The 17,928-nt window shown below is 42.0% G+C and overlaps 2 protein-coding genes across 2 annotated transcripts; one reads left to right on the top strand and one right to left on the bottom strand.

Annotated features, from left to right (window-relative positions):
• Window positions 1–9,018: 9,018 nt before the first annotated feature.
• Window positions 9,019–14,740, bottom strand: LOC118388069 (V-type proton ATPase subunit B-like; the record flags this gene model as incomplete). The annotated part of the gene is made up of 4 exons (XM_035776926.2): window positions 9,019–9,137; window positions 9,216–9,345; window positions 9,619–9,723; window positions 14,726–14,740. Coding segments are annotated over 4 exons (369 nt in total), but the record flags the coding sequence as incomplete, so codon positions are not given.
• casp17 (caspase 17, apoptosis-related cysteine peptidase) lies at window positions 14,522–17,613 on the top strand. Its single transcript, XM_052525562.1, has 4 exons — window positions 14,522–14,682; window positions 14,745–15,225; window positions 16,436–16,599; window positions 16,702–17,613. The coding sequence occupies exons 2-4, from the start codon at window positions 14,988–14,990 to the stop codon at window positions 17,149–17,151; spliced, it is 852 nt and encodes a 283-aa protein (XP_052381522.1). The 5' UTR covers window positions 14,522–14,682; window positions 14,745–14,987; the 3' UTR covers window positions 17,152–17,613.
• Window positions 17,614–17,928: the final 315 nt, after the last annotated feature.

Here is a 17,928-nt window from a genome sequence, read left to right as displayed (position 1 = left end):
ATAAATGGAAAACATTTTATGTGAAGAACACTGTGTGTGTGTGTGTGTGTGTGTGTGTGTGTGTGTGTGTGTGTGTGTGTGTGTGTGTGTGTGTGTGTGTGTGTGTGTGTGTGTGTGTGTGTGTGTGTGTGTGTGTGTGTGTGTGTGTGTGTGTGTGTGTGTGTGTAACTACATTGTTCCATAGTCCTTTTTAGGTAAGATGCCAAAATATGAATTTGTATTTGAATGAAGATGTGAAACATGTTGAGCAAACACATCATTTTAGGTTGACTGAATTTTTTCTTAAGTTAAACTAATTTGTTTAAGTTCAAGTAACTCTTGTACTGAAAAGTTGCGTAAACAAAAAAAACTCAGTGGAACCAATTACTAAATATAATTACTGAAACAAATGTTGTTGTTTTTTCACAGCATGTGATGGCCACACACAAGTGCAAATGTGACACATGAGTGCACACACACATACACACACACACACATGCACACCAGTCCTCCTCTGTTATCTTTGAGAAGGTCTTCATCCAGATATAGAGAGCCAGCCTGAAGACAGACGGAAGGAAGGTCGTCCAAACAGAATCCACTCTGGAAGACAGAACTGTCCAAACCACCTAAAATAACCAGACACAGACAAGGTGACACACAGGATCTGGTCTACTGCTATGTTATGTTCCGGACAGTCAGAAAAGGCCTGCATCTCTTTCCCTCACCAAATATTGTGTACGTAAACATGTCTTTTTGTGTGTATTTGAACTAGGACCTGCAGACTACAGACAAGACAACACCTGAGGGAAACCTGGGTTGGGTTCAGTCGAGCACACTGTAGCAAACTGGATGCAGTATATCACAGTGCCATTCGTTTTGTCACTAAAGCACCTTATGCTACCCACCACTGCGACTTGTATGCTCTAGTCGGCTGGCCCTCGCTACATATTCGTCGCCAGACCCACTGGCTCCAGGTCATCTACAAGGCCATGCTAGGTAAAGCTCCGCCTTATCTCAGTTCACTGGTCACGATGGCAACACCCATATCCGTAGCACGCGCTCCAGCAGGTGTATCTCACTGATCATCCCTAAAGCCAACACCTCATTCGGCCGCCTTTCGTTCCAGTACTCTGCTGCCTGTGACTGGAACGAATTGCAAAAATCGCTGAAGTTGGAGACTTTTATCTCCCTCACCAACTTCAAACATCAGCTATCTGAGCAGCTAACCGATCGCTGCAGCTGTACATAATCTATTGGTAAATAGCCCACCCATTTTTACCTACCTCATCCCCACAGTTTTTATTTATTTACTTTTCTGCTCTTTTGCACACCAATATCTCTACCTGTACATGATCATCTGATCATTTATCACTCCAGTGTTAATCTGCAATATTGTAATTATTCGCCTACCTCCTCATGCCTTTTGCACACATTGTATATAGACTCCCCTTTTTTTCTACTGTGTTATTGACTTGTTAATTGTTTACAACATGTGTAACTCTGTGTTGTCTGTTCACACTGCTATGCTTTATCTTGGCCAGGTCACAGTTGCAAATGAGAACTTGTTCTCAACTAGCCTACCTGGTTAAAAAAAGGTGAAATAAAAAATAAAAAATACAAAATATGTATTTTTTTCTTTGATGAAACATTGAATTTGAATGTAGTGCTATTAGCCCAAGGAAACACACTGAATAACAGCTTCATACATGTATAAACAGATAGTCCCCCAAAAAATCTAAAGGAAGTTTGTTCTGAAGTGTCTCTCCTAAATCTGAGAGGTATAAGAAATATCAGGAAACTATATATATATATTTTTTTTTTGTATTTAACCCCTTATTTTTGGCACTAAACTATTTTCATATACAGTCATGGCCCAAAAATGTTGCTGCCTTTCATTTTTTTCAAGTAACAATTTTCCCTAAAAAATAAGTTCAAATTGACTTCCACAATTTTTTGATTTCACTGTTAATATTACAGAACCTTGTTTTTGATTCAGAACCCTGTATGGAAGATATCCATATTACATTGTGCTAGAACCCTGTATGGTAGATATCTATATTACATTGTGCTAGAACCCTGTATGGAAGATATCCATATTACATTGTGCTAGAACCCTCTATGGTAGATATCCATATGACATTTTGCTAGAACAATATATGGAAAATATCAATATTACATTGTGCTAGAACCGTATATGATAGACATCCATATTACATTGTGCTAGAACCCTGTATGGTAGATATCCATATTACATTGTGATAGAACCCTCTATGGTAGATATCCATATTACATTGTGCTAGAACCCTCTATGGTAGATATACATATTACATTGTGCTAGAACCTTGTATGGTAGACATCCATATTGCATTGTGCTAGAACCCTGTATGGAATATATCCGTATTGCATTGTGCTAGAACCCTGTATGGAAGATATCCATATTGCATTGTGCTAGAACCCTGTATGGTAGATATACATATTACATTGTGCTAGAACCCTCTATGGTAGATATCCATATTACATTGTGCTAGAACCCTGTATGGAAGATATCTATATTACATTGTGCTAGAACCCTCTATGGTAGATATCCATATTACATTGTGCTAGAACCCTCTATGGTAGATATCCATATTACATTGTGCTAGAACCCTCTATGGTAGATATCCATATTACATTGTGCTAGAACCCTGTATGGTAGATATCTATATTGCATTGTGCTAGAACCCTGTATGGAAGATATCCATATTACATTGTGCTAGAACCCTGTATGGTAGATATCTATATTACATTGTGCTAGAACCCTGTATGGAAAATATCAATATTACATTGTGCTAGAACCGTATATGATAGACATCCATATTACATTGTGCTAGAACCCTGTATGGTAGATATCCATATTACATTGTGCTAGAACCCTCTATGTTAGATATCTATATTACATTGTGCTAGAACCCTGTATGGTAGATATCCATATTACATTGTCCTATAACCCTTTATGGTAGATATCCATATTACATTGTCCTAGAACCCTCTATGGTAGATATACATATTACATTGTGCTAGATCCCTGTATGGAAGATATCCATATTACATTGTGCTAGAACCCTCTATGGTAGATATACATATTACATTGTGCTAGAACCCTGTATGGTAGATATACATATTACAGGGATATATTGGGGTAGTGTGACTGTTCCCTAGCTTTGCTTTTGTGCAACAAATATTTACATCTTTCTTATTATTTTTTTGCACAAGGTTAAGGCAAGATGCTCTTTCCAGCCTCTAAAAAACCCTAAACTTAGATTCCTGGAGCCACAATTCCCTTCTTCCACTCCACTAACACCTGCTAGTCACCATTGCCATCTAATACACCACTGGAGGCCTAGGTCTCTCATTCATACAGGAAACACAAGCTTCAAAACATTATTGTTGACATTGTTTTTACCAGTCCCTTTCAATCAGTGTTTTGAATGTTGAATGTGTTATTTAAATGGTTGCATTTCAAAGATTGTGTTACTATACAACATGCTAAATGTTTTAGTCGAGTGTGTCTGTGTTCATGTGTGAGTGTGTATGTCGGTGCTTGCGCATATGTTACGCTGTGATTTGCGATGTCACAGCTGTATTGGTAATGTGTCAGTCATTACTGTCTCCATTGACTCTTGCTCATCACACTAAATGGGTGATGATTAGTTGACAGAATAGCAGTGCTGTGTGTGTGTCAGCATGGCTTCCAGCATGCTTTGTGTCACACTGGCAGTAATGGGATGCTGTCATTTCTGCTTGCATCACTCTCTCTCTCTTTCTCTGTCTTTCTCTTTCATCCTCTTTTCATCTATCCTGGAGCGGCAGGTAGCCTAGTGGTAACCGAAAGGTTGCTGGATTGAATCCCCGAGCTGACAATGTAAAAATCTGTCGTTCTGCTCCTGAATGAGGCAGTTAACCCACCGTTCCCCAGTAGGCCGCCATTATAAATAAGAATTTGTCCTTAACTGACTTTTCTAGTTAAATAAAGGTTAAATAAAATAAAAATAATAATAATAATATTTCTCTCTCTCTCTCTCTCTCTGCCCCTCTCTCTCTCTCTCTCTCTCTCTCTCTCTCTCTCTCTCTCTCTCTCTCTCTCTCTCTCTCTCTCTCTCTCTCTCTCTCTCTCTCTCTCTCTCTCTCTCTCTCTCTCTCTCTCTCTCTCTCTCTCTCTCTCTCTCTCTCTCTCTCTCTCTCTCTCTCTCTCTCTCTCTCTCTCTCTCTCTCTCTCTCTCTCTCTCTCTCTCTCTCTCTCTCTCTCTCTCTCTCTCTCTCTCTCTCTCTCTCTCTCTCTCTCTCTCTCAGTGAACATAAGATAAACACTAATGGACTTACAGACATTAATTGCTACTGACTCATACAAACATTTTCCATTTTCAGTAGACTACCTGAGCATTGCTTGACTCTGTAGTTATGATGAAGCTGTAAATGTCACCCAACTTTTCCTCAATTCTGCTTACAGCCCCCCACCACACACACACACACGCTGACACAGCTGATAAGCTGAATATGTGAATTCCACCTTGCATGTCTCCACTCTGTCCTGTCCTTTCCTTTAACCCTCTTGTTCTCTTTATATTACAAAGTTACTTAGTTACATAGTTAAATGGATAAAGCAGCAGTAAAATATGAGTTCTAGACTGTAAACACAGAGAAGAACACAAACAGCGGGGTCAAATATCAATATTATTTCTCTAAAGCCACATAACTGCTCTTCTCTGATTGGTTGTCCTGGGTGTAAAGGAAAGACCTGATTATTAGATGAGTCACCAGATAGAGACAGCATGAATGGAGGAAAATTAAAGAGCAATAAGTGTACCTGGATAGAGAGAGAGAATTATTGTGATAGAGAGAAAATAACTAAATATTGTTAAATATTGTTAAGGTACAAACACAACTTGAAGTAAGGGGCATATAGACTTCATTGTACACTTTCGCTGCTTCCATCGCTTCTCTCTCTTTTTCTCTCTCTCTCTCTCTCTCTCTCTCTCTCTCTCTCTCTCTCTCTCTCTCTCTCTCTCTCTCTCTCTCTCTCTCTCTCTCTCTCTCTCTCTCTCTCTCTCTCTCTCTCTCTCTCTCTCTCTCTCTCTCTCTCTCTCTCTCTCTCTCTCTCTCTTTCTCTCTCTCTCTCTCTCTCTCTCTCTCTCTCTCTCTCTCTCTCTCTCTCTCTCTCTCTCTCTCTCTCTCTCTCTCTCTCTCTCTCACACACACACACTCACACTGACACACACACACTTTCACTCTCGCTCAGTCTGTTTGTTCAGGGTCTACTTGTTATGCAGTGAGGGAGATGTGTGACCTCGCCCTCTCTCACTTTCCTCTCCAATCTGTTCATTTCTTGTCATTTACCCTCCTAACAAGGCCTTATTCACCACTATTGTCCCCAAGGAGAAGACGACTCCTATTTACAGAATTGAAGGAATCAGGACAGATAATACATTATTTAGAGTGAGTGTGTGTGTGTGTATGTGTGTGTGTGTGTGTGTGTGTGTGTGTGTGTGTGTGTGTGTGTGTGTGTGTGTGTGTGTGTGTGTGTGTGTGTGTGTGTGTGTGTGTGTGTGTGTGTGTGTGTGTGTGTGTGTGTGTGTGTGTGTGTGTGTGTGTGTGTGTGTGTGTGTGTGTGTGTGTGTGTGTGTGTGTGTGTGTGTGTGTGTGTGTGTGTGTGTGTGTGTGTGTGTGTGTGTGTGTGTGTGTGTGTGTGTGTGTGTGTGTGTGTGTGTGTGTGTGTGTGTGTGTGTGTGTATGTGTGTATTTGTGTGTGTGTGTGTGTGTGTGTGTATGTGTGTGTATGTGTGTGTATGTGTGTGTGCATGTGTATGTGTGTATGTATGTGTATGTGTATGTGTATGTATATGTGTGTATGTTGGTGTGTGTATGTGTGTGTGGGTGTGGGTGTGTGTGCCTTTGGAGGTTTGAACACTGCTCGTTCCTGCACTTGCGGTTCAAACACAGGTCACTCAGACACTAACACACACACACACCATGCTAGACACAGACAACCCAGAAAAACACTCTCCTGTCCTCTCGTCTCCTTTCCTCTCGTTTCCTTTTTTGCCTCCTCTTTCATCAACTCTCCTCCACTCTCGTCTCCTCAAATTTCGTCTCCTCCTGTCTTCTCTCATTTCCTCTCCTCCACCCTCTTCTTCGCTCCTCTATTCTTGTGCTGCACATTGTGTGTGTCCCCTTCAATACAGTGAAAAGCCCATAGAGACTGTGAAAAGGGTTAAGGTTGACTCAATTAAATATTGATGAAATAGATAATAATAATAATAATAGTCCTCTGACTATTACCATTCACACTCTACTGCTCTGTCACGTTTAGCCATTTTAGTGGTGTGTGTGTGTATCCCTATGTTATCGTCATTACTTTAATTATTATTTTCATCACATGCAGACAGCTCATGAATAATTTCATGTGTGTGGGAAAATCATAAGAGTTGATCTACCCTGAAAAACACTTATTGACACACACACACACACACACACACACACACACACACACACACACACTAACACATACGGCTGATTAATAAAACGATACGAGTGACAGAATGGAGGAGAATCTCAGCATGTGACACCCCGCATAACAACACTCCTCACACACACAGTCATTTGTATGTGTGTGCGTCAGGGTGGGTGGGTGTGTGTTGTGATCTATGAGATGTGACAGTGTGTGTCATCATGGCAGACACACTCAGGCTTTGAGGAATGATAAACACACATGCCCTCTAAAAAAGCCACCCCACGACAAGACTTACCCTTGTGTGTGTGTGTGTGTGTGTGTGTGTGTGTGTGTGTGTGTGTGTGTGTGTGTGTGTGTGTGTGTGTGTGTGTGTGTGTGTGTGTGTGTGTGTGTGTGTGTGTGTGTGTGTGTGTGTGTGTGTGTGTGTGTGTGTGTGTGTGTGTGTGTGTGTGTTCTTCTCAGCTGGTATGGCTGATTTACATGCAGTGATTCAGCTCCCTCTAGGACTCAACTGACCCCCTACACACGTGCACCTACGTGGACACATGCACGCACACACACACATACAAACACACACACAAATGCACACCCAGACACAGCAGGGAGGATACAGCCCATTTCCGCCCCACAGAGAGGTGTTCAGTGAAGGTGTGAGTCTGGCAGAGCAGGGAGGAAAGCGAGAGGGAGACCGATAAAGAGAGAGAGAGAGAGAGAGAGAGAGAGAGAGAGAGAGAGAGAGAGAGAGAGAGAGAGAGAGAGAGAGAGAGAGAGAGAGAGAGAGAGAGAGAGAGAGAGAAAGAGAGAGAAGCGATGGAAGAGAGAGAGAGAGAACAAACTGTCTGTGTGTATGAGGACACCATGGAACACACAGCACTCTGCACACACATCTCCTCTCGCTCCCCCTTCTCTCCTCGCTACCTTCCTAAATATCAACATTAACCCCTATACTATCTGTTCTCAGTGGGATTGAAGATCAAACCAGCTTGTTTCTCAGCACGTGTTCAGTAGAGTGCAGTTGTCACGACTTGCAGACAGTCTACCTGTTAGGTGTAGATGTGCTGATTGAAGAGAGAGGAGAGGTTCATCACATCCGTTATTACACAGACCAACAGCACTACCCTGTGGCCTTATACTGCATTGCATCTTCTTTGCAGTCACAGAGGATTGTGCCTGTAACTGTGTGACGAGTACTTTCGGATGAGTTGTATACGTAAATGGATAGAGAATGTGTGTTTTTTTGTCAGACAATCACCTCCATCGCATTGTCCATTATCCGTCAATGTAAGACATCCATTGAAAAACCATTGACTCAATCATTTTCAGACACAAAATATTTGTATGGCATAAAGAGCCAGGAACCACAGAAGAGGGCAATCAGCGTTTATTCCTTTACTGTACAGACACAATCCAAAAAGCTGAGCAGTCATGTGTGCATTTAGACTGAAACTACACTAAACAATCATACAATTTGTAAGTCGCTCTGGATAAGAGCGTCTGCTAAATGACTTAAATGTAAATGTAAATACTGAAATGGAGACATATACCAAAATATATTCCAAAGAATATAGAGAAACAAACAGAAATATATCCATCTGCTCCAGGAGTCTTCACTGTAAATAACAAGACATCGTCATTACTAAACCACAGTGTGCGTGTTGAAGGTGCAGCTTCAATATCACACACAATATAGAGAAATATATAGATGGCACATATAGTTAAATAGGCAGGAATAACAATAGGCATCTGTTTAGTTGCGTGTCTGGTTTTAGTTCATATACAAAAGTAAGTTTAAGCATTTGGATTGACACTGCAAAAACAGCACTAATCTCTTCAAAACATACCAGCAGCAACAACACACAGGCAACAATCTGGTCATAACAAAAGACCATTGAAAATGTCAAAAAAATCACTGAGTGAAACGTGCTGTTCGGCGTAATCTCATCTGTCATGCACATGCATCATCACTGCATCATCACTGCATCATCACTGCATCATCACTGCATCATCACTGCATCATCACTGATCTACAGTGCATCTACATATCATCTTAAATACACACCACACCATCCCTCTGACTTCTGACACACCATTCACCGACCATCAATTCATCTATCCATTCATCCATCCAGTCCATCCAACAACTAGTACCGGGAGGTTTTCCTAACCATGTGATCTGACCAGGGAAAACTCCAGGTCCTAGTACCAGGCTACTTGGCTCTGCTGGTCAGAGAGAATCTCTCTGGCTTAGACACTAACATCTCCCTCATGTGCTTATCCTACTTCTCTGGTTCATACAGGCTTAAGGGTGAGGGCAAGATGTTGTCTGTGTGTGTGCAGAAACATAGCATAGCGGAGTCTGCTGGAGTGACAGTATCAGTACTAGTCAGTATGATACAGACAGAACAGAAATGTCAATGTTAGAACAGAAACACCCATATATATATATATATATATATATATATATATATATATATAGAGAGAGAGAGAGAGAGAGACAAGAGGGAAGGGCTTGAGTGGTGTGTAAGTCACTGTGCCTCTCTATGTTGTCATCATTACTTCAAGCGGGGGTAGAGCTCTGCCAGGATTCTCTTCAGCATCTCTTTGGGGAAGATTCTCATCAGCTGCCAGCTGATGTCCAGCGTCTCAAACACAGTCCTGTTCTCATAGGCTCCTAGAACAGAGAGAATGAAATGAGATGTTATAAAAACACACACACAGCCCCTCTCCCCTCCCCTACACACCAGTGTACCCTGGGCGATGAAGTTCTTTTCAAACTTCTGTAGGAACTCCAGGAAGAGCAGATCATCAGGCGTGAGAGCCTCCTCTCCCAACAAAGCCTTCATCGCCTGCACATTCTTACCTATATTATAACACACAAACTATATATACAAACACACGATCACAGATTTTCCTAGCAGAAGTGCTGAACGTTGTTGAGCTGTGTGTGTGTGTGTGTGTGTGTGTGTGTGTGTGTGTGTGTGTGTGTGTGTGTGTGTGTGTGTGTGTGTGTGTGTGTGTGTGTGTGTGTGTGTGTGTGTGTGTGTGTGTGTGTGTGTGTGTGTGTGTGTGTGTGTGTGTGTGTGTGTGTGTGTGTGTGTGTGTGTATGTGTGTGCGTATTTGTGCGGGTGTGTGCGTTTGTGTGCGTGTGTGCCAGCTGGTTGGAGACATCCAAGTGGTCTTCGCGTTTCATCCCTTCTCCGATGGCTGACTTCATCAGAGGAGAGAGAGACGGCAGAACGTTGATGGGAGGATAGATCTAGAGAGAGGAAATATTCTGCGCCATTATGAACAGCAGATTACTGCACTTTCTCAGTGAACACCAAGTCCAATTGGATTCCTACCAAATTATCGAACATAAGATCACATATATATCCTACACACCCTAATCTTCTGATTAATATCTAAAAAAGAGCCACCAAATGTTATAATAATTTAAAAACAAGTGACCCCCAATCCAACCATTACCAAGTCCTTAACTGCCAAGAGGTGACCATAGAGAAGAGTCCCCTTGTCAAGCCCTGACCATAGAGATCCTTTTTATTCTCTATTTTGGTTAGGTCAGGGTGTGACTAGGGTGGGTAGTCTAGTTTTTTCATTTCTATGTTGGCCTGGTATGGTTCTCAATCAGAGCCAGCTGTCTGTCGTTGGGGATCATATTTAGGCAGCCTTTTCCCACTGGGTTTTTGTGGGATCTTGTCTATGTCTAGGTGCCTGCGAGCACTACATTAGTTTCACGTTTCGTTTTATGGTTTATTGTTTTCTGTGAGTTTCATCTAATTAATATGTGGAACTCTATGAACTCTATGGTCCATTAATTCAACCAACGATCGTGAGACCCTTCAGCCAGCTGGTCATGTGGCTCAATTCACTAACCACTCACATCTGGCCCTACCAAATTATCACAAAATCAAAATCAAAATATAACACCCATTGGAAGGAAATCACAAAAATCTAAGTAAACTTCAATACTATTTGTCTCTAAACAGACAGTATGGTGGCAGACATGGTGGCAGACTGACCACTGTAACTGATAGAAAAATGAGGAAAGCACTATTAACAAACTCAGTGATCACAACCTAGCCATAGAGAATGGTCATCACAGGCAAACCTGGCTGACCAGAGAGGACAGGCTGTGCTCATTCTGCCCCCAGGAAGAGATATACTGTGACAGATATTCTGACATAAGAAATACATTCTTCCCCCAAATTATAAAACAATACGAAGAATTAGACAACCTAAATGATGAAGACAAAACTTTCAAAAGTAAGAGCACGTTTTTTTTATTTCATATTTGAAACATACAATCTATTTGCACTGAATCCACAAAACATCTACATCACATCAGTCATCTAACAGACTCCCATCCAGAGAGACCCACAGAAGCAACCAGGGTCAACGCCCTGCTCAAGAGCACGTTGACAGATGTCATACAAGGTCAAAAATGGGGACCCAAATCTGTGACCTATCAGCCACTGGCCCAAGCTCCCAACCCCCAGGCCACCAGCCCTCCAAGATTCCCTCCACAGTTCCCCCAAGAGCTGCTCCTCAACAATCTGAGACCCCTCCTCCACACACACACACACACACACACACACACACCAACAACCATAAAAATGAAGAAAAGAGAGAAAAAGGCAAAACAGAAAACAACAATGCAAAAAAACTAAAGACATCAAGGACAACAAAACAGCATAACAGCAAGGACTACTGTATCTGTTTGAATGCATGTATGACACTAGTTACATGTGAGTATGTGTGTGTCCGTGTATTTGCTTGTGTGTGCATTTGAATGAGAGGGTGTGTATATGCATGTGTACAAACACCTGCACGGCATCAGCCTCGGGAAAACAGGTATTAGCTGTAACATCACTGCTCCTCAGTGTCATTCAAACTTACTTTTTCTTTTAACTTAATTTGACTTTTATCTTTGACCGTCATTCTAACCCCCACCCAGCAACTCCACTCCCACTTGTCTCCAATTCCACATCCCAACCCTCAGCTTCCCTCAGCCTGTCACGTTCTGACCTTTATTTCCTTTGTTTTGTCATTATTTAGTATGGTCAGTGCGTGAATTGGGTGGGCAGTCTATGTTTGTTTTTCTATGTTTTGGGGTATTTCTATGTTTCGGCCTAGTATGGTTCTCAATCAGAGGCAGGTGTCATTAGTTGTCTCTGAGATACTCCGGTAGCCTGGGTTTCACTGTGTGTTTGTGGGTGTCCTTGTTCCTGTCTCTGTGTTACTTTGCACCAGTATTAGGCTGTTTCGGTTTTCGTGTTACGTTTATTGTTTTTGTATTTGATTCGTGTTTACTTTGTGTTTACTTTTTTTTTTTATATATTTATATATATATATATACTTTGTTTCATTAAACATGGATCTCAATAGCCACGCTGCATTTTGGTCTGACTCTCCTTCACATACAGAAAACCGTTACACAGCCCATCCCACCGATCTCTGCTGGCCACCCTCTTCGGATTTCTATGCTTATTTCAATCCGGAGGCAAAGGGTTATACCTGGACCAACAAAACTATGTCACGTAGTATTCCTTTTTGTTTTGTTATAGATGTAGATCATCAGTTGGCTCCCTTTTCTGATCATTGTAACGTCTGCTTCCAACTCACGCTCTCAAACACGTAGATCCCCTGAACGCAGCTCACTTTCCAACCCACTTTCCAGCTCACACTCTCAAACACATAGGTCTCGTGAAAGCAGCTCACTCTCCAGATCGCAATCACCTGAATTATGATCACCTGTTCACACACCTGTATGTCATTATCACACACTATTTAGTTTTGTTCTTTGCACCCCATCATTGTGAGCTATTGTTTGTTTTGTGACACACTTCTATTCAGAGCTCAGTTTTTCCCATAATTTAACCCTCTTGTGTATGATAGTTTTTGCCTGCCTTTTACCTATTCCCTGTCTGTACTTTAGCCTATCAGATTTCCTTTTATCAATCCATTGCCTGAGCTCCCGGATGACGTAACTAGCCTTTCCCTGCCTGTACTGTTGCCTTTTTGGACCCCCCTGTGTATGACCTTCTGCCTGCCCCTGGACCCAGCTACCTGCCTCCTCCTGTGGTCCATCTCTGGCGCAGGCGTTCCACTGGCGCAGGCGTTCCACCAAATTCAAAATACAGAAATAGTCATAATAAACATTCATACAAAAATACAAGCGTTATACATCGGCTTAAAGATGAACTTCTTGTTAATCCAGCCGCTTTGTCACATTTCAAAAAGGCTTTACGGCAAAAGCATACCATGTGATTATCTGAGGACAGCGCTTATAAAAGCATATAAACATTTTACAACCAAGTAAAGGAATTACAAAAGTCAGAAATAGCGATAAAATTAATCACTTACCTTTGAAGATCTTCATATGGTTGCACTCACAAGAGTTCCCAACTACACTACATGTTTATATCCCCAAAATTCTGTTTTGTTGGCTCGTTTTGTTCAGTAATCCACTGGCTCAAAGGCGGTCAAAACATGCAGATGAATACATCCTAATAGTATCTGGGTACTAACTGGGTACTAACCCATTAGATACTCTATAGGCATTCATTTGAAAAGTACCCACATCAACAAAATCCCACTTCCTGGATGGATTTTTCCTCAGGTTTTCACCTGCCATATCAGTTCTGTTATACGCAGATATTATTTAAACAGTTTTGGAAACGTTAGAGTGTTTTCTATCCAAATCTATGAAATATGTTTGTGACGCCGTTCTTCGTTTGTCGAAAGAGAGTCGGACCGAAATGCAGCGTGGTGGTTACTCATGTCTTTAATGAAACAATCGCGATACATGAAATACATACATACAAATACAAAACAACAAACGGAACGTGAAACCTATTACAGCCTATCTGGTGAACACTACACAGAGACAGGAACAATCACCCACGAAATACAAAGAGAAACCCCGGCTACCTAAATACGGTTCCCAATCAGAGACAACGAGAATCACCTGACTCTGATTGAGAACCGCCTCAGGCAGCCAAACCTATGCTACACCCCTACTCAGCCGCAATCCCAATGACTACAAAAACCCCAATACGAAATACAACAAAAACTCATGTCACACCCTGGCCTGAACAAATAATTAAAGAAAACACAAAATACTAAGACCAAGGCGTGACAATGTTATGCAAAGATCCCATTACTAAAATGTGTTATGCAAAGATCCCAATAGAAACCCTATTTTCAATATGTTTCAAGATTGCATTGAAAATGAGGAAATGGTCTCCACTATGAAACAGGGCCATATTTCACTGATTCCGAAGCCAGATAAAGACCCTTCTCTCAACGTTGATTACAAATGGATTGCTCTGGATTATGCCAAAAGATTAAAGAAAGGAATAGATAGACTAATAGGGATGTAAAAAAATGTGTGCACAAAATTTGAGAGAAATAAGCTTTCTGGGATATTTTATTTCAGCTCATGAAACATGGAACCAAGACTTTACATGTTGCGCTTACATTTTTGTTCAGTGAACATTTTAAGTCCTTGCATTTGATTATTATTAATCAAATACAAACCTTGAATTGATTCCTCGTGTACTCACGACCATCCCTAACAACAACTAAAAAGCTAAACATTCCAGTAGTCAGTTCTTTCTGGTTATGTAGGTGAATATAGCTGGTTACATTTTCTGAAATTGGCAATCCCTGAGTAATGTGATTATTCAGAACCACTTACTCCTATTTGTACAATGTGACTTTGAGTCTTTGTGAAGTGAAGCTATTGATGACAGTCTGCCCAGCAAGCCCTTTGCAAATGAGATGAGCTGGTTATCCATTGCTATAGGTTGTGAAATATGGTTAAGTCCAGAGATGAGCTCACACGGGTTTCACTGAGATGGCTTTTTCCCAGCAGACAGAAAAGAACATAGTAGATAAATGTAGGAGGAAATGAGGGAAAAACAGAAAGAGCAGAGTTAGGTAATACTGTGACGCAACAGCATGTGATCCTGATATTCCACTTCTGGCCTTCCAGGTGTGTTAGTATAAAGGGCAGGGCTATTGGCGGTAGCCCATCTGTCTGCAAGTTGCAACAGTGTTCAGCTGCAGTATAAATACATACACACCTGAACCTGACTCATAAACACACAGACTTTACACTGACATTCTAAAGAAGCTGAGACACAGCTTAGGTGTATATATACGTGCTGGTGGTGTATTCAGGTGGATATTTACCTGCTGGTGGTGTATTCAGGTGGATATTTACCTGCTGGTGGTGTATTCAGGTGGATATTTACCTGCTGGTGGTGTATTCAGGTGGCTCTTACCTGTTGAACCTTACCCCAAGAGAGAAGTCATTCAATTCGGCACTCTGATCTACACTCTTTCTATCACATTGGACTTTGTGCACAATATACTAGTACATTTGTCAGAGACAGTGAATCCGACCTAAACCCCCAGAGAGCAAGCAGAGACGACAGAAGCAAGGGATAGGTTGAGACTCCAACGGGATTGGTAGAAACCTTGAGAGGAACCAGACTGCAGCGACCAACTGGACCAATGGTCTCTATATTTTTGGAAATGCCGCTGTGGAGACGGACAAAGGCTGGCGATGAGGAGTGTAACCGCGCTGTCCTGGTCGCAGTGTCGAACTTTGACCACCGTGTACCACTGTGCAGGAGGCCAGGGGCGGAGAAAGACACCAAAAGGCTCCACCGTACCCTGACCAGACTGGGATACAGAGTGGACATACACACTGACCTCAACTCTCATGAGATGTACACACTCTTCAAGACAGGTAACACACACAGACACACACATACCTTATACACACACACCCCTGCTCTACATCAGCTCTAAAACAGTAACAAATACTTTATATCCTGGTTTTATTCATTTTATCAAACATATCAGCGTTATTACGTAATGTTAGCAATTAGGGGACGGTCACAGAGTCCACTGCTGCCCTGAATACAAAAACAATTGAAAACCTACACTGAGTGTACAAAACATTAAGGACACCTGCTCTTTCCATGACATAGACTGACCAGGTGAATCCAGGTGAAAGCTATGATCCCTTATTGATGTCCCTAGTTAAATCATCTTCAATCATTGTAGATGAACGGGAGACAGGTTAGGAAGGAATTTTAAGCCCTGAGACATGGATTGTATATATGTACCATTCAGACGGTGAAATGGCAAGATAAAAGATGTACGTGCTTTTGAACAGGGTATGGTTGTAGGTGCCAGACCCCACCTTGACCAAACTGTGGGAAGAATTGGAGTCTACATGGGCCAGCGTCCCTGTGGAGTCCATTCCCCAACGAATTGATGCTCTTCTGAGGGCAAAAGGGGAGCACACCGCAATATTAGAAAGGTGTTCTTAATGTTTGGTACACTCAGTGTATACACACACATAAACAGAGTGTACAAAACAAACCATTAAGGACACCTTCCTAACAGATCGTATCTCTTGTCTTGCCCATTCACCCTCTGAATGGCACACACACAAGCCATGTCTCAATTGTCTCAAGGCTTAAAAATCCTTCTTTAACCTGTCTTGTCCCTTTCAGGGGGAGGCAGAGGAAAGATTCTTTGCCATTCATTGTTATTTACAGTTACTTACAATAGTAATCATAGGAGATTTGAAATACTGTATATATGGCGTGCAGACAGAATGAAATGATGACACACACAAACACACACACGCACACTCACGAGACAGAATGTCCTAGTAATAAAGGATGACACAGTCCTATACACACCTGTTTAATAACTACTGTGCAAACACCTGCGGGCATATGCACACACCGTGCTATGACCTGCAGACAGGATGACAGATGGATAAGCTAATCTTTCACTAAAGCAAACTGTTCTGAGGAATCGCATACCACCATCATCACATGACCCAACAGGGGAGATAATGTCCGATTAAATTAAATTAAATTTAAATTAATTAATCAAATGTCATTAATTGATTGATTGATTGATGCATTGATTGATTGCAGAGAGCGAGAGGCCGGTGAAGGAGTGTTTCCTGGCAGTGCTGTCGTCTCACGGGGAGGAGGGCTGTGTGTTCGGGGCAGACGGAAGGCCAGTTAGACTGTCCCACATCTTCTCCTGCTTCAACAACTCACACATGGAGGGAAAGACCAAAGTCTTCTTTATCCAGGTCATTATCATTACCATTATCATCAATCACCATAACCACAACAAAAAATCAGTCAGTGATATGACAATCATCATTAGTAATAATCTCTCTCTCTCTCCCTAGGCGTGTCGTGGGGGTGAGCTGGATGATGGGGTGACAGTGGAGACGGATTCAGCAGGAAGTGATGTCATTGAGGACACTCTGTCTCAGTACCTGTCCATCCCCATGGATACAGCGGTGATGTACGCCACCACGCCAGGTTACGGGGCCTTCATGCACCCTCTGGGGGCTGTCTTCCTTCAGACACTCTGCATCCTATTGGAGGAGGAAGGAGGCAGAGCCTTGGAGCTGACACGCCTACTGACACGCCTCTCCCACCGTGTAGCCTTTGGCTTCCAGGCCAAGGGTCGTCTGCTGGGGGGGAAGAAGGAAATGCCTTGCTTCGTATCGCGACTGACCAGAGAGGTGTTCCCATTCGCCGAGCCTGAGAAGGAGGGCGGGGCCAATGGGCTTTCTGCAACGACATTGATCAACCCAGAGTACAACAGACCTCGCAAACCATCTATAAGCTAAACCCGAAGTCTTTGTGAGAACTAAAGACACTTGTCGCTCACAGATTGATAGGGTAGACTTGCTCTGTCAGCTACATTAGTACGGATGACTTTCAATGTGTTGTTAGCCAGAGGGTTGTGAGTTTGTGCAAAGGTTGGGACAGAATTTCCACTCTGTTACTTGTGTACATGTTCGTGTGCATAATAGAAACAGAACATTGTAAAGACCAGATATGTGGATAAAGGAACAGATCTGGAGCTGTTGGTGGTTTCACCACAGACTAGATGATTATGGCGTCTTCCTTTACAGACAACTGACGCATCTTAAAATATTCTAGATAATGAACGGTATACTATGTTATTTGAGTCTATTTCTTTAATTCAAATGGCAACCTAAGGCTAAGCTTCTGCTTCTATGCTTTTATTTGAAACCATTAAATGTAAGTTGAACATGCATGCTCAATGTTGAGTGTGTTAAAAACGACTTTGTGTGTGACAATATATTTTTTTCATGAATTGATTTGATACATCTAATGTTCAAGGTGTTTTTAGTATTTTAACTGAGACAAGACATGACTGTATTCCTAAGTTGTAGCGCTCTGACTGGTACAGTGAGACGGAGAGTAAGTTGAAGAAGACAGCTCAGTGCACCAGCAGGCTCAGATTTGAGTACCTCTGCTGTAGAAGGAGGAACACCAGTCCAGGTAGACTAAAAGATTAAAGTCACACTACAGTCTCCTTCTCACCTCATTTACTTAAAAGGAACATCTCAATAAGTGGCCCAGGTATCCTCATGACA

The sequence above is a fragment of the Oncorhynchus keta genome, chromosome 9, assembly GCF_023373465.1.
Source record: "Oncorhynchus keta strain PuntledgeMale-10-30-2019 chromosome 9, Oket_V2, whole genome shotgun sequence".
Classification (NCBI taxonomy): Eukaryota; Metazoa; Chordata; class Actinopteri; order Salmoniformes; family Salmonidae; genus Oncorhynchus; species Oncorhynchus keta.
The sequence above is the reverse complement of the archived record's forward strand: the minus strand, read 5'-3'. Positions and strand labels throughout refer to the sequence as shown.